At 41.6% G+C, this 27,956-nt stretch overlaps 2 protein-coding genes across 5 annotated transcripts; one reads left to right on the top strand and one right to left on the bottom strand.

The window, feature by feature from the left end:
- On the bottom strand, positions 1 to 10,408 carry kmt5aa (lysine methyltransferase 5Aa). Its single transcript, XM_037116945.1, has 8 exons — positions 10,271 to 10,408; positions 8,827 to 9,150; positions 7,277 to 7,421; positions 6,832 to 7,108; positions 6,635 to 6,722; positions 6,239 to 6,298; positions 5,457 to 5,647; positions 1 to 4,859 (listed from the first exon to the last, which is right to left on the bottom strand). The coding sequence occupies exons 2-8, from the start codon at positions 8,833 to 8,835 to the stop codon at positions 4,649 to 4,651; spliced, it is 981 nt and encodes a 326-aa protein (XP_036972840.1). The 5' UTR covers positions 8,836 to 9,150; positions 10,271 to 10,408; the 3' UTR covers positions 1 to 4,648.
- On the top strand, positions 10,357 to 27,676 carry sbno1 (strawberry notch homolog 1 (Drosophila)). Of its 4 annotated transcripts, XM_037116914.1 has the most exons (34): positions 11,551 to 11,639; positions 11,721 to 11,763; positions 13,042 to 13,161; positions 13,252 to 13,350; positions 13,468 to 13,695; positions 13,812 to 13,947; positions 14,938 to 15,038; positions 15,159 to 15,255; positions 15,821 to 15,981; positions 16,156 to 16,289; positions 16,413 to 16,503; positions 16,600 to 16,761; positions 17,098 to 17,233; positions 17,326 to 17,431; positions 17,531 to 17,684; positions 17,774 to 17,956; positions 18,139 to 18,236; positions 18,326 to 18,477; positions 18,568 to 18,774; positions 18,867 to 19,037; positions 19,131 to 19,300; positions 19,422 to 19,553; positions 19,779 to 19,914; positions 20,006 to 20,118; positions 20,201 to 20,272; positions 20,358 to 20,457; positions 20,561 to 20,635; positions 20,738 to 20,884; positions 21,013 to 21,107; positions 21,218 to 21,304; positions 21,617 to 21,754; positions 21,851 to 21,927; positions 22,349 to 22,542; positions 23,581 to 27,676. In XM_037116914.1, exons 1-34 carry the CDS (start codon positions 11,629 to 11,631, stop codon positions 23,721 to 23,723), a joined length of 4,269 nt encoding a protein of 1,422 aa, XP_036972809.1. In that variant the 5' UTR covers positions 11,551 to 11,628; the 3' UTR covers positions 23,724 to 27,676. The 4 variants fall into 4 exon arrangements, with proteins under 4 accessions (XP_036972810.1, XP_036972811.1, XP_036972812.1 ...); XM_037116915.1 differs by lacking the exons at positions 11,551 to 11,639; positions 11,721 to 11,763 and adding an exon at positions 10,357 to 10,495; XM_037116916.1 differs by lacking the exons at positions 11,551 to 11,639; positions 11,721 to 11,763 and adding an exon at positions 10,583 to 10,789.
- Positions 27,677 to 27,956: the final 280 nt, after the last annotated feature.

Consider the following 27,956-nt stretch of genomic DNA (forward strand, 5'->3'; position numbering starts at 1 on the left):
TTATTTGCATATTACATCTTTATTCATCGATGCCTAAACCCCAGCATTAAGATTTATTCAACGCTACAACAGCAAAGATCTATTATTATGTCCTAGAATGGCCAACAGGTCAGTTTTGCCCCTCAGGTATTATTGCATTAGTTCTATGTGATGGGAAAAAAAAAAATCCAAAATGTGACGTGTTTGTTTCAGAAAAAGGTTCAAAGGAAAAACATTTAACACGCGATGTGACACGATGCTACTGTGGAGGAGTCTGAAACTCTCTGTAGTAACACTGACTTCAGTCCTTTCATGATTTTCAACACTTTTCTGTAAAATGTCCTGCACAGCATCGACGGCCACAGAGAGGATGGAGAACATCTGGTACGACGGCCAGCTCTCCGTATTTTAGCAGAGTTTAGAAACAAAACATCCTATGAATCAGTAAAATTGGATTTCAGGGGGCCTGAGGGAAGAGTTTGACAGTTTGGGGACGATGCCCTAATTCACTTTCTCGCCCAGCGTTAGACGAGAAGATCGATGTCACTCTCACATCTGTCGCTTGGATTTGACGCCACAGTCGGGAGGTGATTAGCTTAGCTTAGCACAAAGACTGGAAATAAGGGGAAACTGCTAGCCTACCAACATGAGATTTAACAAGTCAAGTAAAGGAAATGTTTGTCACCCTTTTGTGCAAAGCCTTGGCTAGCTGTTTCCATTTGTTTCCAGTATTTATGCTAAGCTAAGCTAAGCATCCTGTCGTCGTAGCTTCATATTCAACAGGAGGTGTAAATATCACGCTCGGCAAGAAAACAAACATTTCCCAAAACATCAAAACTATTTCTTTAAGACGGAGCCCAAAAATTTCACCTCAATAAATCGCACCAAACTCATAAATCTGTTATGATTGAGATATTAGAAATAACACCGACAGCAGCTTTAAGAAGAGGACGTGCTGTACAACAGGATATAATAACGTGTTATTCTGCGTCGTGTTCACTGGCAGGATGTCGGTTTTAAGGTGCTACGTCATCGAGAGCCAAATAAAATAAGAGTGTCAGCACAAATACATTTGATCTCATCGTGTTTGTGCTGAACAACTAAATTCAAATACGGAATAAATTCATTTATATCATTATAATTGTCCTGAAGCTCGTCCCGTCACTGTGTTTAACTTTTAAAGTGTGTTTAAACTTTCACTAAATCCCGTGAAAAAAGAACCAAAACCAACAAGTGTTGTGTTTATCTGATGTGTCTTCTTCCTTTTAAAGACACATCAGTGAACACAAACACCGTCCTGCTGCCACAAACACTCACTACAGCAACAAATGTGGAAATAGAACCAATAAATACACCATTTCCTCCTCTGTGAGCAGCCGTCTTAGGAACTGATTGATTGACTGATTGGTTTGGAGGTGCGAGTCACAGACAGGAAGTCGGGAAATACTGAGAAACAGACGAACACGTTGTTGATTTTGGTGTTTTTCTGGGATTTGAGACATTTATTATTCTGATTTAAACACTTCCAGATAACAAATTAGAGGAGCAGGATTCAGATCCATCAGAATCACAACTGCAGCACTGCATGTGAATATTTTTTGGGGGGTAATTTGACAAAAGTAATCTGATTTTTCAAGCTAAAATAGTAAATACTTTGTTGAAATGTTGTTTCTATGAAGAAAAACAAAAGCACAGAATTAGAAATGAGTTTTTAAAATATTGTATATATATATATATATATATATATATACTTATTCATATATATTTTAGGAATTAGCTAAAGGAAAAATATCAATTTGTCTCTCAGAGATTTTCTAAGTGAAGATAAATCAAGATAAATACGTTTAAAGAGAGCGAGAGAGAGAGAGAGAGAGAAATGTCTGATTGGAGCCGAAACCCTTTGAGGTAAATTTGACCTTCTGGCTACAATTCATGAGAAAAAAAACAACACGTTTTGAAAAAGCTGCTAAAATATAAAGTTAAAAAAAATGACCTGTTGGCGGTTCAGCTGTTAAACACTTTCACATGGAACATCTGGTTGTGAGCGGGAAGAACAGATGTGTAGAAAACCTGCAGATAGTTTAACGCAGGAGTGTAAGAGTTCACCAAACACAGTCGGCACCGGGCGAGTCGGAGAGGCTGGAACAGGACCGCCGCGTTCAACCTGTCAGGAACGAGTCTGAGATTTGGGAAACGCACCTCTTCGCTTCCTGAAAGCTCATTTATGCTCAATATCTGCATTTCTTTTTGTCCGTTTTCGTGCAACTTTTCTGAGCTTTTGCGGATGAAACTGAGAAGCACCGACAGAAATCAAGGCCCCGGGACGAGCGCCAGGCTGTGAAGCAAACCTCTGTAGCGGCGAAACCATCATGTGACGCACTGCGACCTAAAAAGACTCTTTTCTAATAAGCTAACATTGTAAAAGACTTTAAAATGGTGGATGGTGAAGCTAACAGTACAAGTGAGACGACTAAACAACAGTGGAGCCTCACAGACCGCCGTGTGTAAAACGCTGCTTCAGATTTTGTCTGTTTTTGATTATTTATATTATCAGAAACTCATCGACTCTGCTGTCACCTGGACAGGTGGAAGGGTCATTATATCTCTTAATTCTTGCCAGACTGTGTTATAACCCAACATATCTGATGAAGACATGACAGAACACGCTGCAGAGAGAAGATCAACACCTGATTTCTTTTATCGACGTGTTGTTCTTCCCTGGATTTTTGATTTTTTGGTTTTTCTTCAGCGATATTTGGTCGAACAGGCTCCGTTTGGTCACAACGTCATCATGTTTTTTTTTTTTTTTGAAAAACAAAATCAGGTGTTAAACTTCTCTGTGCTGTTGTTCTCTCATTTCTTCATCAGCAGTCAAACGACGTAGAAATGTTGGGTTTCAGTGTTTCTCCATGCGTCTCTCATAGACTTCAATACAGCCGACACCACAGTCTGCAACCAGAGAGAGATTCAGTGACGTAATGACCCTTTTTTGGGTTAGTTGAAGGACACGTGGGCAGGTAGAGATCGATGAATCTTTACTGGGAGTTAGATGAGAACTTCAACTCCTCTCATGTCTGTGTTAGTTATGAAACTACAGCCAGCATGCTATTAGCTTAGCCTAGCATTAAGACTGTAAAACAGGGGGAAGCAGCTAGCCTGGCTAACGTTAACAGCATCAGTCAGTACTTCTTTGGTGCTCGTGATTGTTCTGGCTTCGTCAGGTCACAATACTTTGGACTTCTGATGAAAAGTTAAGCTACAACCAAAACATCCAACGAGCGAGGCGGACATGACGGGAAGTAATTCAGCCACAGAACATGACAGACGGAATAAACAAACACAATGATGTCTGTGAATAATGAGTCTTTTTCGGAACTCAAGATTAAGTGTTGATTGATTCACAGAGAAAAACCTGGTGCACGTCTGTAGATCAACAGGTACGTACGAGAAGAGACGAAAGAATGGAAAAAATCAAACGAGAAACGATTTTTTCAGCAGTGCTGTTTTTTTTTCTTCTGAAAGTATAACTGCAAGTTAAAAATTAAGATATTTCATGAAGCTTTCGCAGGTTCGACACTCTGATCAGCTTCATTAGAGACATGAGAGTGAATGAAACTTCTCCTCTAACTCGATGTGAAAAGGTGCAAAAAAATTATTTCCCAAACGTTAAACTATTCCTGTAAAACACCCTTTGATTTGCAACAGAAAGCCAATAAATATATTTACATAGTGCAGAAATATCAGACAGCGCTGTGAGTGAAAGAATCCAGATTAAAGTGAGTTAAAAGAGAAGTTTGACAGCTGAGAACTGAGATCAAGTTTATATTCCTCGTATATCTTCCTTGTATTTAAACTGACATAACAGAACGTTCTGTTTGTTGTTGCTTCTGAACATTAATTACACAATAAATAAAAAGTATTGTGCATCTTAAATATTAAAAAAATACAATAAAGGCAAAAAAACTTCTAAAAAAGAAAAAAAAAGCATGAACACTGAGAAATAGATATTGATTTGATCAGTTTGTGGGATCGTTTGCGTCGGTATGCGAAACACTATTTTATTTTACACTTCAAAAAAAGTTTAATACTTTGATTCAGTGTCACAGTTTTTAGAATCAGGAGCCAAAGACGCCGACTGAACCGTGAGTTTGGTAAACTTTCACACTTCCACTAAACAACGAACGGTAGATTGAGAGTTTTGATGGTCTGAAATCAAACTTGAACAGTTTCTTTTTTCTTCTCTTTAAAAAAGGGTTTGTAATTATTTTGCATCTCATAGTTCTTGCTGATCCAAAAAAAGGGCTCTGGGGCCATAAATATAAGTATTGCTAACTACTAATTAAGAAAAAGCAGTATAAAAATGCAGAGCATTAACTACCACCTGCATGCTGTAGAAGCATTGGTCTATAGGAAATACAAAATGTACAAAATAAATGTGCTGCAAAACAACCAGAATGTTTCATATACACATAAATAAAAAGTACAGATGTCATCTGACAAGGCAGACGGACCTCAATGTGATCACCTCCCCAACACAACCCCCCCCCCCCGCCTACAACAAAAAGGGTACACATTCTGTTTCTAAGGCATTTTGTACACTAGCTAATGAGAAACACAAGTGTTACTGTACGTTTCCCTTTTTTTTTCTTTTTGTCGTGGACCCCCCCGATCAATATTTGAGCCACGGGTGAGCCGCGATGGAGGCTTTACTGCGGTCTCCGTAGTCGTAGAGCAGCTCCTCACCCTCGTCGATGTCTCGGGAGGCGACGAGGATGAGGTGAGGGACGCCGTTGATGTCGTGGAGTTTGGTTTGGCAGTTTCCGTTTTTACTGTGATTAATCAACCTACCCAGGCGGCCGGTCTCTTTTGTGGCGTCCACACTGTTGGAGCAAAAAAAAAAAGACAAAATGTTCACGTCAGATTTCTGTCTTGGAAAATGTTAATGCACCTGAACGACTAGCTGAGGAAATAAGATCATCAGCGGGAGCTGCTCAACAGACGCTGTTTTTTGGGGCAGAAGTGTGATGAAGAGTCAGATGGACTGACAGGATGACAGACACTTATAATAAACTTATATATTCATCAGTTTGTTCTTCATACAAGATGCTGAAGACACGACCTGCTGCCACATTACTGTTGTACTGTTGCAGTGTGTGGGGGGGCTGGTGGTAAACAAACCACTTAAACAGAGATGGTGCAGAGTTACAAACTACACTTCGTCATTGCATCGATATTTCTACATATTTCTGGAAGCGACGGCTGCATGGACTGAAGACGTGGAGGAGCAGCTGATGTACAACATCAAGCTACAGTGATATTCCAACCAGAATGGGAAGGACAAACTGTAGCGTGAGATTGAAAGCGTTCGCCTTCACATTTGCTTTGGCAGATATAAACTGTCCACATTCAAAGCACAACTAGTTGGCTACAGAACGTCATCCATGAACGTTTAAATGTAGTAAGAAGTTTGATCCTACCAGTAGGTTTTGCAGAGGTACTGGAAGTAGTACATGTAGCAGCCGGTGGCGGGGTTCAGAGCGTATTCAGCCTCCCTCTTCTTGGCGTCGGTGATCTGCAGCAGATCTCCGTGGTACTCAACCACGTACTCGCCTTTCTGGAAACACCGAGTGGCAAACACTGCTCGCCCCTTTCCTTCTATATGTTGCACCTGCAAATACATATACACATATACAAAATATGTATAGTTGGGGAAGGGCGGTTTTATTTCACACATTTGATGAGATATTAAAAACTTTTTTTTGTAGGATACAGCAACAAGAATAAATTTCTCTCTTCCTCGTCAGATTTGCTCTGATGTTGCAGATATTTTTCTGCTTCACGTTGGAATTCTTTCATCTCCATTTCTGTCAATTAAATCTCTATATATCAGTTTCTATTACACATAATAAATACAATGGATTACTGATACTTGCACAAGTCTAAATGTTACTGCAGATATTAATGATTTCACCCAAACATCGTGGGTTTATAAGCGCATATGTTGACCGAAAACTTTCTTCTTTAATGGCAGCTGAAGTCAAACCCACTGAAACCTGCTTTCCTGAATAAATCCGGAGACTTAATGAGATAACATGGCTGATTTCTGCAGAGTCGATGTGTCTCAAACACTGTGAAGACGGATAACAGTTTATCCTGACGTGTCCTCGAGGCGTCACCAGTGTGCCGGCTCACACAGCAGGCGCTGAGTCTGAGTGTGGCGCTGCTGTTTGAATATTAGAGAAAAAAAAACTGAACGCACCTCCATTCCTTCTTCTATTCCCTTTGTGATGAGCTCATCTATGTGCTTCTTTTCTTCACACTGGTAACAGAAAAAGGGAAACGTGAGATGGAGTTACAGAAACAGAGCAGATTGGATTTCTCTCCCCCCTCCAGGTTTTGAGAAGCAGTCTAACGTTTCACTCGAGAACCAGAACCAGAGAGATCGTCTTTAGTACTCACTGAAACCTTCTTACTTTTCAAAACCTGGTGCCTACAATACCCACAATGCAACTCAACCACTGAGCGACATCACATGCAGCTAGAATTATAAAACACTACGTAAAGCCAGACTGAATAGAAAGGTTATAATGGTCATATATTAAAGATAAAACCCGTAATAATATCTGATAATACTGATATGAATGTTTCATCTCACCTTGAGCTCTGTTTTACTTTTTCTCGAGCTTCGTCTTATTGGATAGTAATCTGTAACTTTCCGGTTTTGAGAGTTTTTCCCTCCGGCACTGTGGCAGATAAAGACAACCATAATTATCATTATTATTATTATTATTATTATTACAGTTGATGAACAACAGTCACACCGTCACGTTGTCGTCTGTGATCCTGACGTACATTCTTAGCGTGGACTTCTTTCCTTTGACCTTGCGGCGGACCGCCCTCCTCTGGTGGCCGTGCAGAGCGCTGTTGTTGCTGGCGTGGAGGGGAGCGTGAGATAAGCTGTTGCCGCGGGGCAGGGGGAGGTCGGCGGAGGAGCGACGGCAGAAGAGCTGCGGAGGCGACGGCTGTTCATCTGACCAGCAGGGTGAACACTGGCTGTAGCTGCTCTCCATCTCTGGGAAGTCAGTCGTCGAGTCTTTTGGTGTGGCGCTGATGGTGTTTGTTCTCCTGCCTGAGAGGAAAAAAAACAACAATATGATATTCTGGGGATCCTTCGCTGCCATTTCATTACATAATCTACTGACAAATAAAAATAAATATCAGTCTGTTCACACACACAGTGAAACCACTTTCCTCCCCAGCTGGAGATGAAGCTGCAGAGCTGCAGCCGGACACTCACCCTCTCCCTGCCTCTGAGCTTCATTCTGCTGGCAGCATATCGGAGAGCACCGTCCCTCCTGCGTCAGCTTGATCGTATTCTCATCGTGAACTGGCGATTTGGTGCAGCTTAAGAGAGTGACTGAATGACTATTGCATACAATCTCCTGTGAATGCAGAGAGAAATGTATGAAGTCCACGTTCTGTTAGTTTTACATACAATTAATCAAGTACAAGAAGATGATGTACACACAAAACAAATATTCAGGAGACATACAGAAACTAAAAGTAATTAATTAAGATGCTTGAAAAAAACATAAACCAAACTTTAATCTGATGATATTCACTTAACTATCACACATGACACAGAAAAGCAGCAAATAGTCACATATGAGAAGGTGAAATTAGGGTTTATCTTCTGGTTTTGCTTGAAATATGACATTGAAATTGTAATAATTAACCAAATCAAAATGTTCGCCTGCTTAATTTGTCTCTTGACCTTTTAATCAGTTAATCAGATTTTCAATTCAGGAGCTAACAATCTCTGTGGCACTGAACTTTTCCTTCAGGATGAAATAACCCAGAAATTAGTGGAGATATGAAATGTTTGGGAGAAAAAAAAAAGACTTCCTGTTGTTAATTTGATTCCTGTAAACATTCAGCAACAACGATTTAAATTAATACACGTTGTAAAGTTTCCTTAGGGTGTCTTGGATGGTCAGGACACATTTCTTAATCAAAAGGACAACACAGTTTTTACTGTTTTACTTTGTTTACATGTGGCGGACCCTGCCACCTTTTCCAGCTTCAAACAGTGTTCAGGGACCTTATTTTCCTCTGAGAATGGCTCGTTTTTTCACTTAAAAATCTTAATTTATGTTCTTACCTCATTAATTCTGTAAATATTTAAATTCTTTCTTCTTTAAAAACCACATAGTGCCTCTTTAATAAAAAGTATTTCATAATTCTGTTTTTTCTTTTATCTCAATGCTAAATCTTGCTGTCAAATAAAAGTAGAGGAAAAGTGTTTTTTTTTTTTGTTACCTGGCAGAAATGTACTCTAGTAAAGTAGAAGTAGTTTAGAGGTAATATAATTATTATGATTGTATTAAAAGTACTGAGTGAGTCTCCAGCAGTGGTGTGGGTGGGGCCCAGAGGAGGGAACCATGCTGGCTCCACACCCACCCACATCAGTCCCTTTAAATCCAGACTTCAGGCACAGTCAGGCCTCTGGGATCATCACTATCTACCAGTCAAGTCAGCTAAAAACTAAAACACACTTCAACAGCTGCTTTCAAACTATAAAAACCCTCTGAAACAGCAGAAACCGACGTGTGTTTCTGTCTCGCCTGGTGACATAAACACTGCTCAGAGCTCAGCTAGCAGCCACATGTAAGCAGCTAATGTTAGCAACAAAAAGCTGCTGTTACCACACAAACCTACAGTACAAAATACACCTTTAATCTGAATACTTCAGACTCACTCTCAGATACAGAATGAATCCACTACATCTCGCTTTTCATTCACAATTCTTCGCCTGTGTTCTCTGGTGCTCCCAACAGGCAAACTTACCCCGTTCATGTCCGACTTGTTTTCGTGGCTCCTCGCTCGGCTGTAGCCTCTCGTTTCGAGGAATAAACAAACGACGTTTGGTGCCAGTTCAGAGATTAACCTCGCCCTGCTCGTACGGCAGTGCCCTCGCTACACGCTTGGCCCCCTTCCACGGCGACTGTGTGCCCTTCTGTTGTTTTTTTAAACTGCCAGCAGCTCAACCGATGAAGCCTCCACAGCTCCTGTCCGCCATTTTTCTCCATGTAAATGAAGAAGGAGAGCGAAGCGGGGAAATGTCGCCCCCCGCAGGCCGACGGCGGTACTGCGCCTTAACGCAACTCCTGTCTGTCTAGTACACAGAGGAAGTATTTCCCACTTTACTGCAGTATAAGTACTAATACTACAGTGTAGAAATACTCTGGTACAATACCTGCAAATGATAATGTTCTATAATATATTACATATAATACAATATATTTCTATTGTTAGGAATGCTCTATTCAATTGTTTTTGTTGCATGTTGTATATAGTACTTTATGGTTTCTTATTGCCTTTATATGTGCTATAATTTTTTTAAATTTTTTAAATTTAATTTAATTTGTATGTATTTTATTTTTTTATTTGTATTTATCTTTTTTTTTATTGTATTTGTACCAAATGTACCTGTTGCTCTCTATCTACTTCAGATTTGACTTCTTTACTGTGCATATGACAATAAACACTTTAAATCTTTAATCTTTGAGGAATCAATTCAAACTCAGACTATTAATGAGGTAATACTAATTATTATATTATCATATAATTATTATTGTACCTCTATGTAACCTTATTTTCACATAAATTTGAGTGTATGTCCTACTATATATATTTAAAAGAAAACTTTTTTGCGTAAGGGACGCTGTGTAGTTTTGGAGAAGAAATGTAACGTCAGAAATGTCATATTTACAAAAGTAATCAGGTAAACTGACAAAGTTATGTTGATGTTCATTCATTTCATATCAAACAAACACAGTATGGTAATCATGGTGTCAGAAGACATTTTATATTCAGATATCTCCCCTGGACTTTGACAGCTCTGCTTAGATGGAATTGATCTGCATGACAGTAAATGCACCACCAAGGTTATTAGAATGTTTTTCAGGAAAAAGTTATGTTCTCAAATTATTTAAAGATGATGAAGTTTCATAAGTTTATATTCGCCTTGTTGAATAATAAAAATAAACAGTTGTGTAAATAAGAATGATGAGTAAAATAAGTTGCCAATGACAAAGGATGAAAAGCAGAAGCAGAAGAAGAAGCAAAAAAAAAAAAGGAAGAGGACAGCGAAGAAGAATTTGTCTCGACGTCACTTCCTGCCGAGACTTCGCGGGGTCACGTGATGTTGTATTAGCTCGCTGACTCTGCTATGTTTGTCGTTTGTGCTAACCTTTTAGAAATGCTAAATTTCTCGCTTGTGTGGCTTTACCGTGGTGGAGGGACGCCCCGCAGCTGCTCGCAGACCCGTTTTCATCGAGGCTCGTCGAGGAGTTTGACGGCAAAAACGCCCGCTGTCGGCCTGCACGTCACGTGACCAGCATGCGGCTGAGCATTTGATAAAAAGATGGCGTGAGCGCGGCGGAGCGAAGAGGACAACAAACCCCAACTACTGATCGCTGCTGACTGCGAGCCGGAGCGCGCGTTCAGCTGTCAAGTAAGTTGACTACAGCGTGGGAGCCGATTTAACACCGACACCTCTGTCGTTAACGACGCAAACTTACGCCGATACTTTACGGAAATGTTAAATTGTTTATTTAGTATTTGAGGCTCGGGCAGCCGTTAAACACTAGCTCGCTCCGCGTTGCTAACGTTAGCTAGCGACAGCAATGACACAGTGCGCGAGAACCCCGTCAACAACATCACAACAATGCGAGGGGCAGTTAGCTAACACACCTGCCGTGCCCAGCAGCTGTGGATTAGGTCGGGAAGGACACACGGTGACACCCAGGTGAAGGCGGTGTTTTGTAAACTCGGTGTTAGTGCTGTGTGCAGCGTGCTAACGTCATTTATTAGGAACTTGTTATCAAGATCAGGCAGATGCAACGTACCAAGCTAGCTTAGAAAAAAAAAAACCCGTTGCGTTTCAAACAAAACATGCACTTAAACTCAATGGGAGAATAAGTTGGAAAGAAACAAGCAACCTTCAGGTAATGAATGCATGTCCGTGTGTGTGAGTGAGGTACAAAAGGGGGGATAACGTTCAAAGCTTCTGACATTTGTGAGAACAAGTAAGTCTCCGTGGTTACCGTTACTAACATTTAACAGACTCCTCTCTTAATCTTACAGCTCTAATCTTATAGCTGCTGAGTGTTTGCCGTTAGCTATGTTAGCGTCCCTCTGTTAGTTCGTAGATGTGTAGCTTAGCGTTGTCTGTCGCGTCACTGACATGAATGTGAAAGTGTATTTGAGTTCACTGCGTTAGCTTTGGGTTAGTGGGTGAGCAAGCTAGCAGGGAGCTAAGCTGTGTCACCCTGGTCTAACCAGGCCAGTTTCTCCGGTGCGACAGTGTCCAGCCGAGTGTTAGCAGCCGCGAATTAACGTTAGCTTTATTCACCATTGACGTGTTTGTTCCGATTCTACATTCGTCGTTGTTGTGTTTTTTAATATAATTATTAACCAGCTGAGCTAACGAGGAGTCGAGGGGCGGATGGAGGAGGGGGGGAAGCTACGTTGAGTCAGAGGGAGCAGGAAGTTGAACACCACAGTGGAGCAAACACGTGTTTTGTTTTGGGTCACTTTGGAGCCCGTCTCGAACCGGAGCGGCTGTGGAGACGTTGCTGCTGAAACATGGATAACTTGTATTCTTCTATCGTTGGCATCATTTTCAACTGAATGAAGTTATCACGCTGTTAACTTGCATTTTTGTTTTTTTGGATTAGTTCACGTTTTTCGGGCGTGCGGTGCAACAGGAGATACAGCGAGGTGAACTTTGAATATTTGAGTTCGGATTAGATTGAAATAACTTCACCTGTGTGTGTTTTTTAAAAAGTTTTGATATTTCTATATTAGATGTGAAAACGTATCACTGGCTTAATTTTCATCTGAAAGCTGGGTTTTGGCTTTCAGTGGCGTTCCTTCTTTGATACCACACATGTGCTGTGCATGTGGGTTGTAATTGTGATTTTTGGTTCATGCATTTTGTTCTGACCACATTATTGTGTTAGTTTTACTTTGTAGACATGTATCATTGCATGTTTTCATTCATTGCTGTTGACGTTGATAGGAGGATTAACGGGATGCACATTGATTTCTTTTCTTTTTTTTTTTTAAAGCTGATAAGGATAACTAATAATTATCTCCCTCTAATGACTGATTTAACATTTTGGGATTTTAAAAAGATCATACCCTGTAGTTAATGCACAGCTGTAGATAAGACCAAGTTATAGTGAGCAAAGATGGATGATTAAATATTTCATAGTTCTGATCAGATTTGCTGTTTTTAAAACTCACATTTTTTGACATGCTAAAAGCCGCTTCCTGTGTCAGATTTTATAAACTTCTTATGATTATCAACATGCTTGTTTGCTAGCGATGTCAGCAGAGATGAGTCTTTTTGGACACACTGGACAAGAAATAACTTAATTTGGAATAAGTAGGCGATGGAACCTTGAAAATTGAAAATAGCAGATGACTCCATAGTTCTCTCTTGATATGTCAGTTGAGTCATATCTGTATAAAGTTGTTTTTGTTTTAATGCTACATTATCCCAAAGCTATATGAAACGTCTTCACACTAGTTTATTTAAAGTTCTAACAGACAGCTGTTGGTGGTAATTATTGTTGACACGGCTGTTGCAAAGACAATCAGATTGTGTTGGTTTTCCTGACAGTCGTAAATTACAACAACACAGAACAAAATATTTTATTCAGTCATTAAGTTCATAGTAGAAATGGGTCGCCAGATAAACTTCCTTATCCCGGATGTGCATTCAATATTTACCTCCACAGTGAAGCGTGTTGTCAGTGTTAGGTAAGATTGAACTTTATTGACCCAGATGGATGTTCTTGAATCTCAGTGGATATTTATGAGCGCTTTAATCTAATATCATGTGCAATAGACCGGAAACTGCAAATTATCTGTATATATGTTTGATGTATTTTATGTTGCCCAACTAATTGATTAATCTCCAACCATTTTAACTTAAGAACAAATATTGTCAGCACTGACGTGAGCGGTTGGACTCGTGTGTTTGTCTTGCAGATGGATCCTGGACAGGATTTACTTCTCGCTGCTCTGAGTGAGAGCGGCATTTGCCCCAATGATATTGGCCTGTTTGACGTTGATGCTCAGGATGTTGCACAGCCCTCTACAGCCCAACAAGTAAGATTGAATTCAGTTCTGGTTCTAGAAGTGATTTATTGATATTTTCATAGCTATATGTAAATGTTCTGTTTTCTGTTCCTCTTCCAGTCTATCTCCATCAGTGCCCTGGATGCTGGCGTGGGCACAGAGTCGGTGGACGTTACTCGAACGGAGCCTGCAGCTCCAGTCCCTATAGTTACTATCAGGGTGAGACTACAGAGCATTAAGTTAATTAATTATTAAACACACAATGTGATAACACTCCTAATGCTTTGTCTTGTGGTATTAAAATCCACGTTTCTGTCTGCCTAATGTCTCCAACAGCACAAACCTCAGCCATCAACCACCACGTTTGTCTTAAATCAGCTGAATCAGTTGCCGTCACTTGGAACTGTCGTGACCAAACAATCAGCCGCGAACAATATCAAACACACCATAACTGTCACCAAGGTGGTCCATGTTGCTAACTCAGCCCTGCGTGGTTCCTCGACCCCCTCCTCCACAAGTACTCCTCCTTCAGTGTCCACAGTAGTGCCTTCAAACAGAGATCAGGTACGTTTATCAAAAAACATCTCATCCATCCTCAGAGTCCTCGTGAAATGAGAGGTCAGCACAAAAGTATTTATGCTGGTTTTTGCTCATCATACATTGTATTTTTCCTTTTTTAGCAGGTTCAGTTGAAAGATCTCCTTCGGACCAGCAATGTGAAGAGCACCGGTCCAAAGGGCAACAGTCTGATGGAGCTCATGAAGCTGAAGCCTCCACCTGACATCACGACACCAGTGGCAACGGCAACAGCTACAGGTCATTTATTGATATTGTTAGGTTCAATTTGAATGTGCAATCAGATAGGTGTTGTTCATTAGGGCTGAGCACTATTAATATCCTCTATTTCTGATTAATATTAAGCAAGCAAATGTGATGAATTTTCTCTTCCATTTTGGGACTCTTATAAGATATTTAACGGTCTTTTAGGAACTGTAGATTTCATGTACGACCTGGAGAATCGAAATAATGAGCTTGAAACTGAAGACTTTGGTGTTAATTCTGGTTCCAGATGTGTCTTTCAGGTTTTTCAGTTAGTCGATGATATCATAAATATTTCTGGTTCAAATCAGAGCAGAGAGCATTTATGACTTTCCATTTATGCTTAGTCAGAGCAAAGCAAGTCATCCTTCAAACGAGGCTGAATAAAAAGAAAATATTACTTTAAAACAAAGAGAAAACAGTGACTTACTGTGTTGGAATTAAAATACAATGTGTGTTACAGCTTTGACTAATTTTAAATATTTTATGACGCTGAGAGCCCTCTGATCCACTTTCTTTATTACTCTGAAACATAAAACTTAATGAGAATTTCTAAACTGTTCTTTGATCTGCAGCTTTTTTAAATGCACAACCTGACAATTATATTATTACTCAATTAGCGTGATGGTTATTATCACTGGCACACAATGTGAATGAAAATGATAATAAATGTACAGAATAATTGTGTTAAGTCAAATCAGCAGTCCGTAATCCAAAGATATTGAGGTAATTATCACATTACACGAAGAAAAGCATCACTCGTCCGATAATTCTCGCATTTCAGAAGCTTTGAAAGTTAATTTTTGCCGTTTGTGCATAAAGATTATTGGAACTGATTAGTTTTCTTTAACTGCGGCACTAAAATGTCATTTACTAAATTATGAGTTGGTAAAATAACCAAGCTGAGATTCAGCAGTCGCCTCAGAACAATTAAATGAGAAACCTGAACTGCTTCAGTAACGTCTCTGGTCTCTCTTGGTGTTTCAGGTGAAATGAACAACGGAGTCAAGAAAGAAGTTTTGGGGAAAGATGCTGCCAGGATCTGGATTAATGACAACATTAAAATGCACAACTTCACACATCCGATGGTAATTATTATATCATTGTGACGGAAAGATGCTCAATTCTGTTACATGTCAGTATGTTAAAGATCGTTTCAGCGGATGTTTAGGAAAATGTGGCATCACATTATGTTGATGCGTCTACAGAAACTCCCAGGGATGAAGGAGGAAGACGAGCCCGAGGAGGAAGAAGAAGATGAGTTGGGTCATGCAGAAACGTACGCAGAGTACATGCCAATGAAATGTAAGTGCCACTGCTGCTACAAACTGTTATTTTCATTGTTGATGACCTTTGGATTCTCTTAATCGATTAGTTGTTTTGATTTTACTGAAAAGTGAAAAATGTTGATCAGTGTTTCCTAGACGACGTCCTCAGGTGTCTTGTTTCATCCACAGCCCAAAGATATTCAGTTTATCGTCACAGAGGAGAAAAGAAACCAGAAAATACTCACATTGACCAAACTTGATTAACTATGTAGTTGACTATTGATTGAATGTTTCAGCTTTATCTAACAATGTTGGTTCTATAATACTTTGTTTCCTAATCTCATAAAGCCACAACAGAGATCTGGAAAGTAATTTTAAAAACACATGAGGACTAGCAGTATATGTAGCAGGGAGGTGTAGACATATATTTGTTTACCGACTGCTGTGAAAGCGATTGCAGAGCCGTGCTGAGGCCTAATGAAAATGCACTGAGTGATAACAGTCGTGCAGCATCAGTCTTGATCGATGGCTCCCAAATCAAACAAACTCAGCCTGCTGGTGTTAATTTCCTGATCCACTGACCGGTCACTTTGTCACCGCAGTAAAAGTTGGTCTGCGGCATCCCGACCCTGTGGTGGAGACCAGTTCCCTGTCCAGTGTCAATCCTCCAGATGTTTGGTACAGATTGTCCATCCCGGAAGAAACCATCGATCGTGGCTGCCTGTCGGCTCTGCAGCTGGAAGCCATCACATACGCTGCTCAGGTAAACATGTTTATTTTCTCACGAGTAGAGTAAGAGTAAAATATGATAAAATATGACAGAAATTAGACATACTCGAGAAAATTAACCCCCCCCCCCCCCCGAAATCTGATCACATGACTGGAACTTAAATACATTTCAGAGTGAGGCTGACACTGTGTCTTTTGTTTCCTGCAGCAACATGAGACATTCCTCCCTGGCGGTGATCGAGCTGCCTATTTGATTGGCGATGGAGCTGGTGTGGGGAAAGGCCGGACGATTGCTGGGGTCATCTATGAGAATTACCTGTTGGGCAGGAAGAGATCGCTTTGGTACGTACACAGAATCCTTTAAATGTTGTGTTCAACGCAAGGAATTACAATGTATTACCCTCCAAGTAAACATACAGGAATACTTCGATGGTATCACTTATATCTTCTCCTCTTTTTTTTCAGGTTCAGTGTCTCAAATGACTTAAAGTACGACGCTGAAAGGGATTTAAGAGATATCGGAGCCAAAAACATTCAGGTTCACTCACTGAACAAGGTAAGATATGTTCACAATACGAGGATGCAAACAGTCAGAAGAGTTTACTGGCTTCATTATGTCAGAGTGTGACTCAATTCCATTTTATTTTTTCAGTTCAAATATGGAAAAATCTCTTCAAAACACAATGGGAGTGTGAAGAAAGGTGTGATATTCGCCACCTACTCTTCGTTGATAGGCGAGAGCCAATCAGGAGGGAAGTACAAGACCAGGTTTCAGCAGCTCCTCCACTGGTGCGGGGAGGACTTTGACGGGGTCGTATCCTTTCAAGGGATCATCAGTTCCCAAGATGCTGAACCCCAAATTCCTCCTGATGAGCAGTTGGTGACTTGCACGGCTGCCTCTGCCATCAGTGTATTTCTTTTTAAGAATCCCAGGAGTTTAACTGGGAGGTTCACGGTTAGTTGGTGACGCATATGCAATGATTTACAAATGTGTATTATGTTTATTTTTCACACTTTGTTTCAACTCTTCTCAGAGAAGACATGTATCGACCTGGGGCGTTCTGTTGAATTGAAGTTATTTGAACAAGATCCTTGTAGACCTTCTGCTTTTTAAGAAGTGTGACGACTTTCCTCAACCAGATGTCTTTAGATTGTATATGACGAGTGTCACAAAGCCAAAAATGTGTGTCCGGTCGGATCATCCAAACCCACAAAAACTGGACTTGCAGTGTTGGAACTGCAGAACAAACTCCCCAAAGCTCGGGTCGTGTATGCAAGTGCTACAGGTCAGTAGACAGAATCATGTGAGATCTTCCTTTTGAATGGATCGTCAATCTAAACTGTAAATTCTAAAAAAAAAAAACCTTTTCCCTGTTAGGTGCCTCTGAACCGCGAAATATGGCCTATATGAATCGTTTGGGCATCTGGGGCCCCAAAACTCCCTTCAGAGAGTTTGGCAACTTTATCCAAGCTGTTGAGCGCAGGTAAACACATTTTCTCAAGAGGGGAATAAATGCCTGAAGGCTTGATGGGTGGCGCGTGGAACAAGTCCTAATGTTTGTCTTTTACTCCCTAACTTTCAGAGGTGTCGGCGCCATGGAGATAGTCGCTATGGACATGAAACTGAGGGGGATGTACATCGCGAGGCAGCTGAGTTTCACCGGTGTAACTTTCAAGATTGAGGAGGTTCCCCTGTCTCAGAAATACGTCCAAATGTACAACAAATCAGTGAGGATGGTAAGCGCATAAAAACAAGTGTATAGACATTTATGTGAAGTTTACACGTTCTGTTAAATGAATTAATCACGTTCTCCTGCTTCTCCCAGTGGGTGAGTGCACGTGAGAAGTTCCAGCAGGCTGCGAACCTGATGGACGCAGAGCAGCGCATGAAGAAGTCCATGTGGGGCCAGTTCTGGTCGGCCCACCAGAGGTTCTTCAAATACCTCTGCATCGCCTCCAAAGTCCGCAGAGTGGTCCAGCTCGCCAGAGAGGAGGTCCAGAACGGAAAGGTGGGACTAATGTTGAAATATGACAAGATGTAAGGCTGCAGATTTTAACTGAATTGAGATTATGATCTGTTTGTTATGTGTTGGGGATAGTTTGATATAAAAACATTTAAAACCCCCGAGACTATAAATTGTTCATCAGTGTCCTTGTTGTGTAAAACACTGACGAGCTGTTTCCTCTGCAGTGTGTGGTGATCGGTCTTCAGTCCACTGGAGAAGCAAGAACACTGGAGGCTCTGGAGGAAGGAGGAGGAGAGCTCAATGACTTTGTGTCGACTGCAAAGTACGTACAGGCTGCAGATGATTTCTCTCACACGTACGTTATCCTGTTTGTAGTTGTGTGTCACTGTAACAGATTGTGTTGTGTTGCAGGGGTGTGCTGCAGTCCCTGATTGAGAAGCACTTTCCAGCTCCTGACAGACAGAAGCTGTACAGCCTGTTGGGTATCGACCTCTCAGCCAAGAAAACGCCTTCTCCATGTGAAACGGCAGCACAGCAAGAACAGAAGGGAAAGAAAAGAAAAGGTAATAAGACCCTTTAAGATAATGGCGAGCTTATTTAAACTCAGTCTGTCCTTTCAGTTCATGATTCTTCACTCCCTGATCATGTTTCAGGCTCAGAGGTCAAAAAGCAGCAGCAGAAGAAGAAGCCTCGCAAGCACGGCGGCCTGTCAGGTACCAGCTCCGACGAGAGCCAATCAGAGGAGTCCGACCGAGAGTCTGGTAAAGACAGCGACGACAGCTTCAAGTCTGTCAGCTCAGCAGACGAAGACGACGATTTCAACCCATTCAAAGACGATTCTGATGACGACGAGGAAGACGGTGAGACTTCTGAGAAAGGTTGTCGGAAGTTAAATTCGGATGTTTTTTTATATCCACCTCAGTGCTAACAGCAACACCTTTATGTGCATCAGATCCATGGCTCATCAGAAAAGAACCAAAGAAAGGGAAAGAGAAGAAGAAAAAAAAGAGGAGGAGGAGTATCGATCCAGACTCCATTCAAAGTGCCTTGTTAGCCTCTGGGCTGGGCTCCACCAGGCCTGCTTTCACTGCCCCTGTTAACCCCCCCAGCACACCTGCGATAGGTGAGCATGTTGCCACACGGCACAGCAGTATTACAACACTCTGATTGAACCGCCTGAGAGTTAATGAATGTCGTGTCTTTACTTGTTCTAAAGTCAAAGCAGAGAGTCAGGATAGCTACGTAACAGGAGACGACGCAGTGGAGCATGCCCAGAAAATGAAGCGAGAACTGCTGGATCAGCTCGAGGAGGTCGCTGAGGAGCTGCCACCCAACACGCTGGACGAGCTCATCGATGAACTGGGAGGACCTGAAAATGTAGCTGAGGTAATGAAAACGTATTCTTGTTTAGCTTTTTAATGGTTTTTTTGTTGTAGTGGGTTTCTTTTAAAGCGGGCTCAGTGTTTTTTGTTTGTATCTCACTTCTGTTTCTTCAACTGGGCTTCAGATGACCGGCCGCAAAGGTCGCGTGGTCAGTAATGACGATGGCAGCATCACGTATGAATCTCGCTCTGAGCTGGACGTCCCAGTGGAAATCCTCAATCTCACAGAGAAGCAGAGGTTCATGGATGGAGAGAAGGTAAGAAAAAGTTAGCGTGGAATTTGAATCATTAGTCAGTAGTCTGTCATTTCACACCCAAAGTTTAGTTGATTTGGGTCAAAGGGTCAATTTTTTTCCCTCAAAGTGAGACGTAGTATGTGCTCAGCAAACAGTGATTTCATTTCCCTCTAGCTGATCCAAAAACCTTCAGACAGGGCTCTGGGATTTTATGTCTTTAACGTCCTTCTTTTTCTTTTCATCCAGAACATTGCCATCATCTCAGAAGCTGCCAGCTCAGGTATCTCGCTGCAGGCCGATCGTCGAGTGAAGAACCAGCGACGGAGAGTCCACATGACACTGGAGCTGCCGTGGAGCGCAGACAGAGCGATACAGCAGTTCGGTCAGTAGATATTTAACCCTTTTAAAATCGATCTTCCTGTTGCACGTGAAAAAATACACCAAACCTTCTGCATTTGTTTGTTTGGTCTCAGGGAGAACTCACAGGTCGAACCAGGTCACAGCTCCAGAATACGTCTTCCTCATATCAGAGCTGGCAGGAGAGCAGAGATTTGCTTCCATTGTAGCCAAAAGACTCGAGAGCCTGGTGAGAACCAGCTGAACGTATAGTCATGATTTTCTTTTGATTTGTAGAAAGGTAATTAACTGTCACTGTTTCTGTTGTACAGGGAGCTCTCACTCACGGAGACAGGAGAGCTACAGAAACTCGAGATCTGAGCAGGTTTAATTTTGACAACAAAGTAAGAGCACCAAACGTTTGTCTGAGAAGTTCTGATAGTTTTTTATTGATTTGCAGTAACTGACTCATGTTCATCTTTGCTACAGTACGGCAGAAACGCTCTGGAAATTGTGATGAAGTCCATCGTAAAGCTCGACTCCCCGTTAGTGTCTCCGCCCTCTGACTTTAAAGGTGATTTCTTCAAAGGTATGACTTGTGTTAGATTACTGTATTGATCTCTGTATTTGTTGTTGTTATTTATCGATGGTCATCTCTGCCTCCGAGTGATGAAAGTATATCTCTTCTCTAGAAATTCAGAAAGGATTGATAGGCGTGGGGCTCATAAATGTGGAGGACAGATCTGGCGCGCTCTCACTGGACAAAGGTGATTTTTTTTTTTTTTAGAATTGTTGTGACACTGCAGTTTCGCTCGCTGTCTAATGTGTGTTCACATGGATCTCATACATGCTCTTTGTTGCTGCTGCAGACTACAACAACATTGGGAAGTTCCTGAACCGTATTTTGGGTATGGAGGTCCACCAGCAGAACGCCTTGTTCCAGTACTTCGCTGACACGCTGGGAGCCGTCATCCAGGAGGCCAAGAAGAACGGCAGATACGACATGGGCATTCTTGGTAAGTCGGTCTTTATTTTTTTCTTCAGTATTCACAAATACAGAAGCCAAAGTGGGACGGAAGACCTTTCGTTTAATCTTAAAGTTGTCAACTGTTAGTAAAGATCTTTGTCTCATGTCATTTGTTAGATCTGGGCTCTGGTGATGAGAAGGTGAAGAAGGTGGACTGCAGGAAGTTCCTCACACCGGGCTACACCACATCTGGACACGTGGAGCTCTTCACCGTACGTTCATTTCTATCTAAACACCGTTCTGACCTCCCTGTTCTCTCATAACATATGGTGGCATCGCCGCAGCGTTACCTGACATTTTACCTGTCTCTCTCTCTTCACAGGTGAGTGTGGAGAGAGGGATGTCCTGGGAGGAGGCGACGCATGCTTGGGCAGAACAGAATGGACCAGATGACGGCTTCTATGTACAGGTAAGAGAAATACAGATGACAGATTTGGATCGTGATGCAGCAAAATGTCGATCATGTTTCCTGGAGCCTGATATGTCGTCCTCAGATGTCTTGTTTTGTCCACAACACAAAGATATTCAGTTCGCTGTCAGAGGGGAGGAAAGCAACTGTTAGAACTTTTTGATATAAATCTCATTGTTCATAGAGAGCCACAGATGACATATAATACATCTGTTTCTCAGATTTAGAAGCGCCGTCTGTGATAAGTGATAAGATCTGTGTATTGACCATCAGTAGAGTTCCCTTCAAGTCCAACATGTATTTAATTTTCAGATGAGGAACAACAAGAAAACGGCCATCCTGGTCAAAGAGGTGAACGCCAAGAAGAGGCTGTTCCTGGTGTATCGGCCGAACACGGGCCGGCAGCTGAAACTGGAGACGTACGCAGACATCAAGAAGAAGTTTAAAAAGGTTTCACAACTTTCTTTTATTGAGCGTGATATGAGAAGAACGTTTAATGATTTTACATGGTGAATCATGACTTTTATTTACTTTTCTTGCGGCTAGGTCTTATCAGATGACGCCAAGCAGCACTGGACTGACCAGTACAAGTCGTCAGCACAAATCTGCTCTCATGCATATTGGTACGTTCACTTCGGATCTCAGGAAAACACCAACGATGACTGTATTAAAAACTCATCAATGAGTCACACTGTAGTTCCTTTTCATACAGTCAGCACACACAATGTAGTTTAGTTTGACTTCATCCCACACACGCCATCCTACTGCCACAAATATCACTAGAGCAACAAATGTGGATCAATCCGCCGCTGAAAATAGTCCCCAACCAATGCACTTTTTCCTTCTGTTTGATTTTAAAACCTGTATTTAAAGATTTACTTCAGGGGAAGTCAGAAATTACTGAAAGGTTTTGGGGTTTGTTGACACTAACAAATGCAGAATATCAGCAGCTTTCTCCTTTTTAAGCCTCACAGCTGTCATAAATCCCTCATCTTGGAATATGTTTTATTCGGTCGTGCTTTTCGTGTGTGGTTCTGCCCACAGGCGGGGGAACTGTAAGAAGGCGTCTGTGGGTCTGCAGTGTGAAGTCGGACTTCGGTGCAGGACGTACTACGTTCTGTGTGGCTCGGTGCTCAGCGTGTGGAACGAGGTGGAGCTGGTGCTCACTCCCGTCAGTGGAGCCAACGTGAAGGTGCAGATCGTCCGCCTCAGAACAGAAGATGGACAGAGGATAGTCGGTAAGTTGAAAGACGGCTACTCCTAAAGAAATAGTTTGACACTTTGGGAAATATGCCAAGGTGATTTCTCCTCAAAAGTTGGATCGATCTTGCCTCTAAATCCTCATGATCCTGTTTTGGAACGTAATGCCACTTTCAGCTCCCTTCATCATTCCCTGTCCAAGGCAGCATGTTCAGAATGTCGGCAGGTCTTCAAAACTTAAAAGCATTTAATTGATTTCCCTCTAAAAAGGCCCTCAGAGGGCATTAAAAAGTTTTTCATTTGCTGGGCTGTCAGATGATGTTATACATCTATAAACTTAAAGCGATCCAGATTATTATTTTTTTGTGCAGTTAAAAGTCAACGTTGCTCACAAAATATCCTTTTAGAGACTCATTCCCAGCTCATCAAATATTGACGCTCTGAGCAGCGATTATTTGGTTTTCCAGAGTCAGATTGAGCTGAGCTGCATCCGCGATGGACCTGTTACAGAGTAAAGCCAAGCCGCTAAACAGACTGCGGCCAACCCGTAACAACCGTCTCCTCCTCAAACAAGTGTGTGTGTTACAGATCAATACTCAACTCGTGTCTGCGCAGGAAACCTGAGAGAAGGAGGTTTTTAAAAGTCCGTGTGTTCACCTCTCAGTACTTCTGTAGTTTGGAACTGAATCACTGAATCACGGCCGCTTTATTAGTTTAAGACACACCTTCAAGCAGGTAGCTCACTTGTGGTGGAAATGCAAATCCCTGCTGTGACGTGTCAATCCGAGTAGAGTCAGGTCGGCAGATGTGATGGAAAAACAGCAAGACTTTTTTCATCGTAAGCTTAAAACAACCGCACATTGAAAAATTACTTACTTTTGAATTCATTGAACAAAATTGAATGGTCAGAGTTTCATATTTATCCGGACAGACGTGACCGAGAGATTGATCGTCTCCTCTCTGGCTCACCACAAAGTCAATCAACCATTTCCCAAAATATCAAACCCTTTCCTTTTTACTTTGTGCTGTAAATGTCAACATCCTCGGTCTCACAGGCTCGTCTCTTTCATCCACAGGACTGATCATTCCAGCGAACTGTGTGTCTGCATTAATTAACAAGCTGTCAACATCGGACCAGAGCCAGCAGCTCGCCGTGCAGGAGCAGCAGAAACGGCAGCAGCTCCACCCTCAGAGTTTCAGTCACGCACCCAACACATAGTGAGGTGGACCGCTCGGCTTCATGGGCGTCGATCCCATCTCCACCCCCTCGAGTTCACATCCCGGTCTGAAGGGATCTGACTCATAAGTCTCTCTCTGCACTGCAGGCTCCAGGACCGCTGTCCCCCTTGTTCTGCACCCTCACGCCCCCCTAATGTCTCTGAGGGTCGGAGGTGTCACACCGAGCTGTGAAGATCCTCAGATGTAAAGCCGTGGTTGTACAGAGAAAAGATTTCAGGGTTTCCCTTTTTTTTTTTCTTTTTTTTAAAAATCTCCAGAGACTCTTGTTCTCACCTAGAGAGATTTGACGGGTGACGTTTTGTCCTCTGACATTCAGAGTGAAAAGATTTGTTGATATATTGATGGAGTCGAGACCTTTTTAAGGGCGTGTTGGCCTGTGGCTGTCGAGTTCTCCACTCCTCACCCACGTTCAGATGTTTAGTCCGGACTACCTAGTGTGAAGCAAAGACTTTCTCTTGGTTCAGATCAAAGGTGGAGGGGACAGAGACCGGCATGTCTCTGAAAGTCTGAGATATAAATAATAAAAATTGGGGAAAAGAAAAACATCTTGAGAACTACCTTGATTCATTAAAGGGTAAATCCACCAGTTTGACACATTACAGTGTGTTTACAGGTCAGTCTTTTGTGGCTACAAAGGAAGCAGCCTACAGTGAAAACCCAGTGCCTACATTACCCACGATGCATCATAGCAACTGAGTGACATCACTGGAGGAACTCATGGCAGCCTCCTCTGGAGCCACAGCAGGCTTCATACGACTCTTCTCACATGTGAACTCACACGAATGTGGAAATTTGTTGGATTTCCCCTTTAATCAGAGGACATTTAATGCTTAAATACAATCTGATATTAATATATGATGAAAACTGTCAGTTGGTTGATCCTCTGACATGATTCAGCACTAATGTAGAGAAAGAATCACTTCTCTGAAGTAGAAGTAGTGATGCAGAACTTTAGTTCCTGATCAGTTCTGGTTTCCTTTAATCGCTCATGGCGACGACAAAGCCCAAAAAATTCTTCGCTGTGAGAATCCACAAACATCGTAATCAGATGAGTTATTCTATTTCCTTCTTTTTTTTTTTTGCACATGGCTCTCAAATTAATCTAACTTTCTTTTTATTTGAGTAACATAACATTAAAGGACAGATTCACAGTTTTTCTATTGTCTTGTTGGGCTGCATGACGTGGTAAAAAGAAAACTACGATCGAAATATGATCATTTTTGCCAAACAAAAATGTCCTCTTAGATCTGGTGAAAAGTATTTGGCCAGGGCGTCTCTTCAGCGCTACAGAACTTCAGTATGATACTGTTTTGTTAATAGTTATCGGAATAATGTAGCTTTTTGAGGAATTAAAGGTCCAACCCTCATTTTCCTTCTGTTATAATTCCTCTGGTTCATACTGACCCTGAAGAGATGGAAGACAAAATCCACTGTCGTATTTATTTTAAAACGTATTTAAAAGTTTAATCTGGACTCACTGTGACGCTCCAGCAATCTGAGATGAAGTTAAGTAGTAAAAGAAAAACCCGACATGATTCGTCTCAGACTGCTGAGGCCTCGTATTGACTCGTGATTAACTACATTTTTACACAGAATGAGGACAGCGACACAGTGAACACAAGGCATCTCTAAAGGGCTGTTTTGAACAGGAGGAACGACAGGAATTCTAGACGATTTCAGTGTTTTTAAGACCGACTGAACGGATCGTTTAACAGCAGGGGAGTTTTGTCACATTTGCCTCAGTATCAGTACAAACAGCTGCTGCAGTCAGGCGCCTTAAACAAAAGCACTGATGGAAAAGATTTGGTTATTTTAGCGTCCGCTCTCTGCTGGTTTCTATTTAAAGAAAAATGTTTCCCAAAAGATAAATATTGAACCGGTAAGATTGTGTAACCAGGCGTTTTCTCTTCAGACGTTTCATCACAGACGACGCTGTGGTCACACTTCAACTTTAAGTTTCCTTTTTTATGATAAATGATTTGATGCATCAACAGTTACAGCTTCTCACATGAAGACTTGTTTTGTATTATTACAACTGTTTTTCTTTGTCATTCCTTAGGAGCATCCAGCAAACACAAATGTAAAGGAACAGCTGAGCCTAAACTGAATATCCAGTCCTCCTCTCCTCCCTCCTGATGATATAAAGTCAGGTGAAGTTTCATCATCCTCAAAACATTTCACACCAAAACAGAGATGGAGCGTTCTGCTAAACATCTGAAGTAGCTCGTTTGGCGTAATCCAACTGTCTTGAAACTCCGAGATCCCAAAATGATTTTAAAATCCATTACTTGCACCCATTTTTTAATTGTAAAACTTCACCTCGACTGCATATCAACGCTGTAAATAACGTCTTTCAAGTGAGTTTGGGATCTGTGGGCTTCTGGAGGAGATGTGCAGCCATTTTGTTTGTTGGTTTGTTTCCTCTTGACCCTTTTTCTTTAAACAAAAACAATCCACGGTCGAGCTCGCGCACCCAAACACTTAACAGCAACACTGAGGACTTCAGCTTTTTAAAAAGGTTGTAAGTAAAGTATTTTCTAATCTCGGGGCTCTCTGGAGATCACACCTGACGAGTCCCCAGCTACTTCAGGTGTTTAGCAGAAAGCTGCAACTCTGTTTTACTGTGAAGCTCCAGAAATGTTTTGTGGACGACGACACTTATCCTGACTTTGTATCATCAGGAGGGAAGTGATGACTGGATTTACATGTTGGGGTGAACAGTTCCTTTTTAAAACTACTGATATAGTGAGAAACAAACAATTTGTTACATGTTTAGTCCCCCCTGAAAGGCATCTTCAGCTGCTCCTGAGAATGTTTGTCATTTAAAAACCCACCTTTGGTCTCTACCTCGATGTCAGGTGTGACGTCTGCGACACTAACCGTCATCCAAACGAGAGGAAACAGATATTTTACAGCCAAGCAGACGAGGAAGTGTGAGAACTGTGACCTGCATGTCCGTATTAAAGACCATCACTTCTTGTTTTTTTTTTTTTAAAACAGGTTTCAGAGCCGGTTTCTGCAGCGCTGTGCTCTGCTCAGATGTTTTCTTTTTTTTTTTATTTTGTGGCATTTTTAAATGGACTTCTGCTCAGGGGTTAAACTCATACAAAAGACCCTCTCTGGAAAAACAAAGTATCTGAGATGCATGACCATAAACTCGAATGCTCCTTCTATACCTCTGCTCGGTGATGTCGCTGTGTGGCTCTGTGGTTCGCTGTGTTTACAGTCCTCACAGCACGTGTCTCCCCGATTCCTCCGCTTTCTCCGGCCGAGTTGTAATTTTTAAAATTGACGATCGCTTCTGTCGAGTAGTTGTTACCTCCTCCAGCCTCCTCCTCGGTCCTCTAACTGCATCGTACTAGATCTGCACTGGAAGGTTCAGGCCAGAGTCTGCACACCTGAGCTGATGATTATAAAGTCGACCTGTGGATTAGTTCTTGTTATTAGCTGTGTATTCTCTTCTGCTCTTGATTGATGCATTCAGAAACAAGTAAAGGGAGGGAAAAAAAAAAAAAAAAGAAATGGGAAGAAGTCTTTGTATCATGCCGATGTGCATTTTGTACACTTTGTAAAAGGATCAAAAACTGAGATTCTCCCTGCAGCACATCTCAAACCGTCGGACGGAGCAGCTCTCTGATCGGACGCCACATCTCTGAACTTGAATGTCGAGCGTTGTATAAAACACACGGCTCGCTTTTCATTTCGTCTGTCGTGTCGCCGGGCTGCAGACTTGGTAACTTTTTGAATGCCACAGCAGATCGTCTCCTCTGAAGTCGAATAACACTTGAAGGACTTGTTTTTTTGTTTTCTTTTGTTTTCTTTTTTTTTTCTTTTGTCGTTGCACGAGTTGCACTACTGACAGAGTTGTACAAATATTCAACATGACCTGTACATGGATGAGTGCAATGCTCAATAAAGCTTGGTATACTTCTACCTCCGGCTGCTTTTATTTGTGGTTCGGAGCTACAACCTGCTTCCTGACACAACTTTTATAATTACACAACTTTTTTATAAACTGAGACAAATGATACAACATGAGTTAACGTTCATCACTGCTGAAGTTTAAAGTTAATACACATATTTATTGTATATTTAATAAACTACAGGTTGGCTGATAAGTTGTTTTTTTTTTTTTTAACTGATTGCAGATTAAATACATTTATTTAAAGATGTGGAAAATGTGTGAAAAGTGGAAGTATAATGTAGCAGGAAT

This window comes from Acanthopagrus latus, chromosome 12 (genome assembly GCF_904848185.1).
Source record: "Acanthopagrus latus isolate v.2019 chromosome 12, fAcaLat1.1, whole genome shotgun sequence".
Lineage (NCBI taxonomy): Eukaryota > Metazoa > Chordata > Actinopteri > Spariformes > Sparidae > Acanthopagrus > Acanthopagrus latus.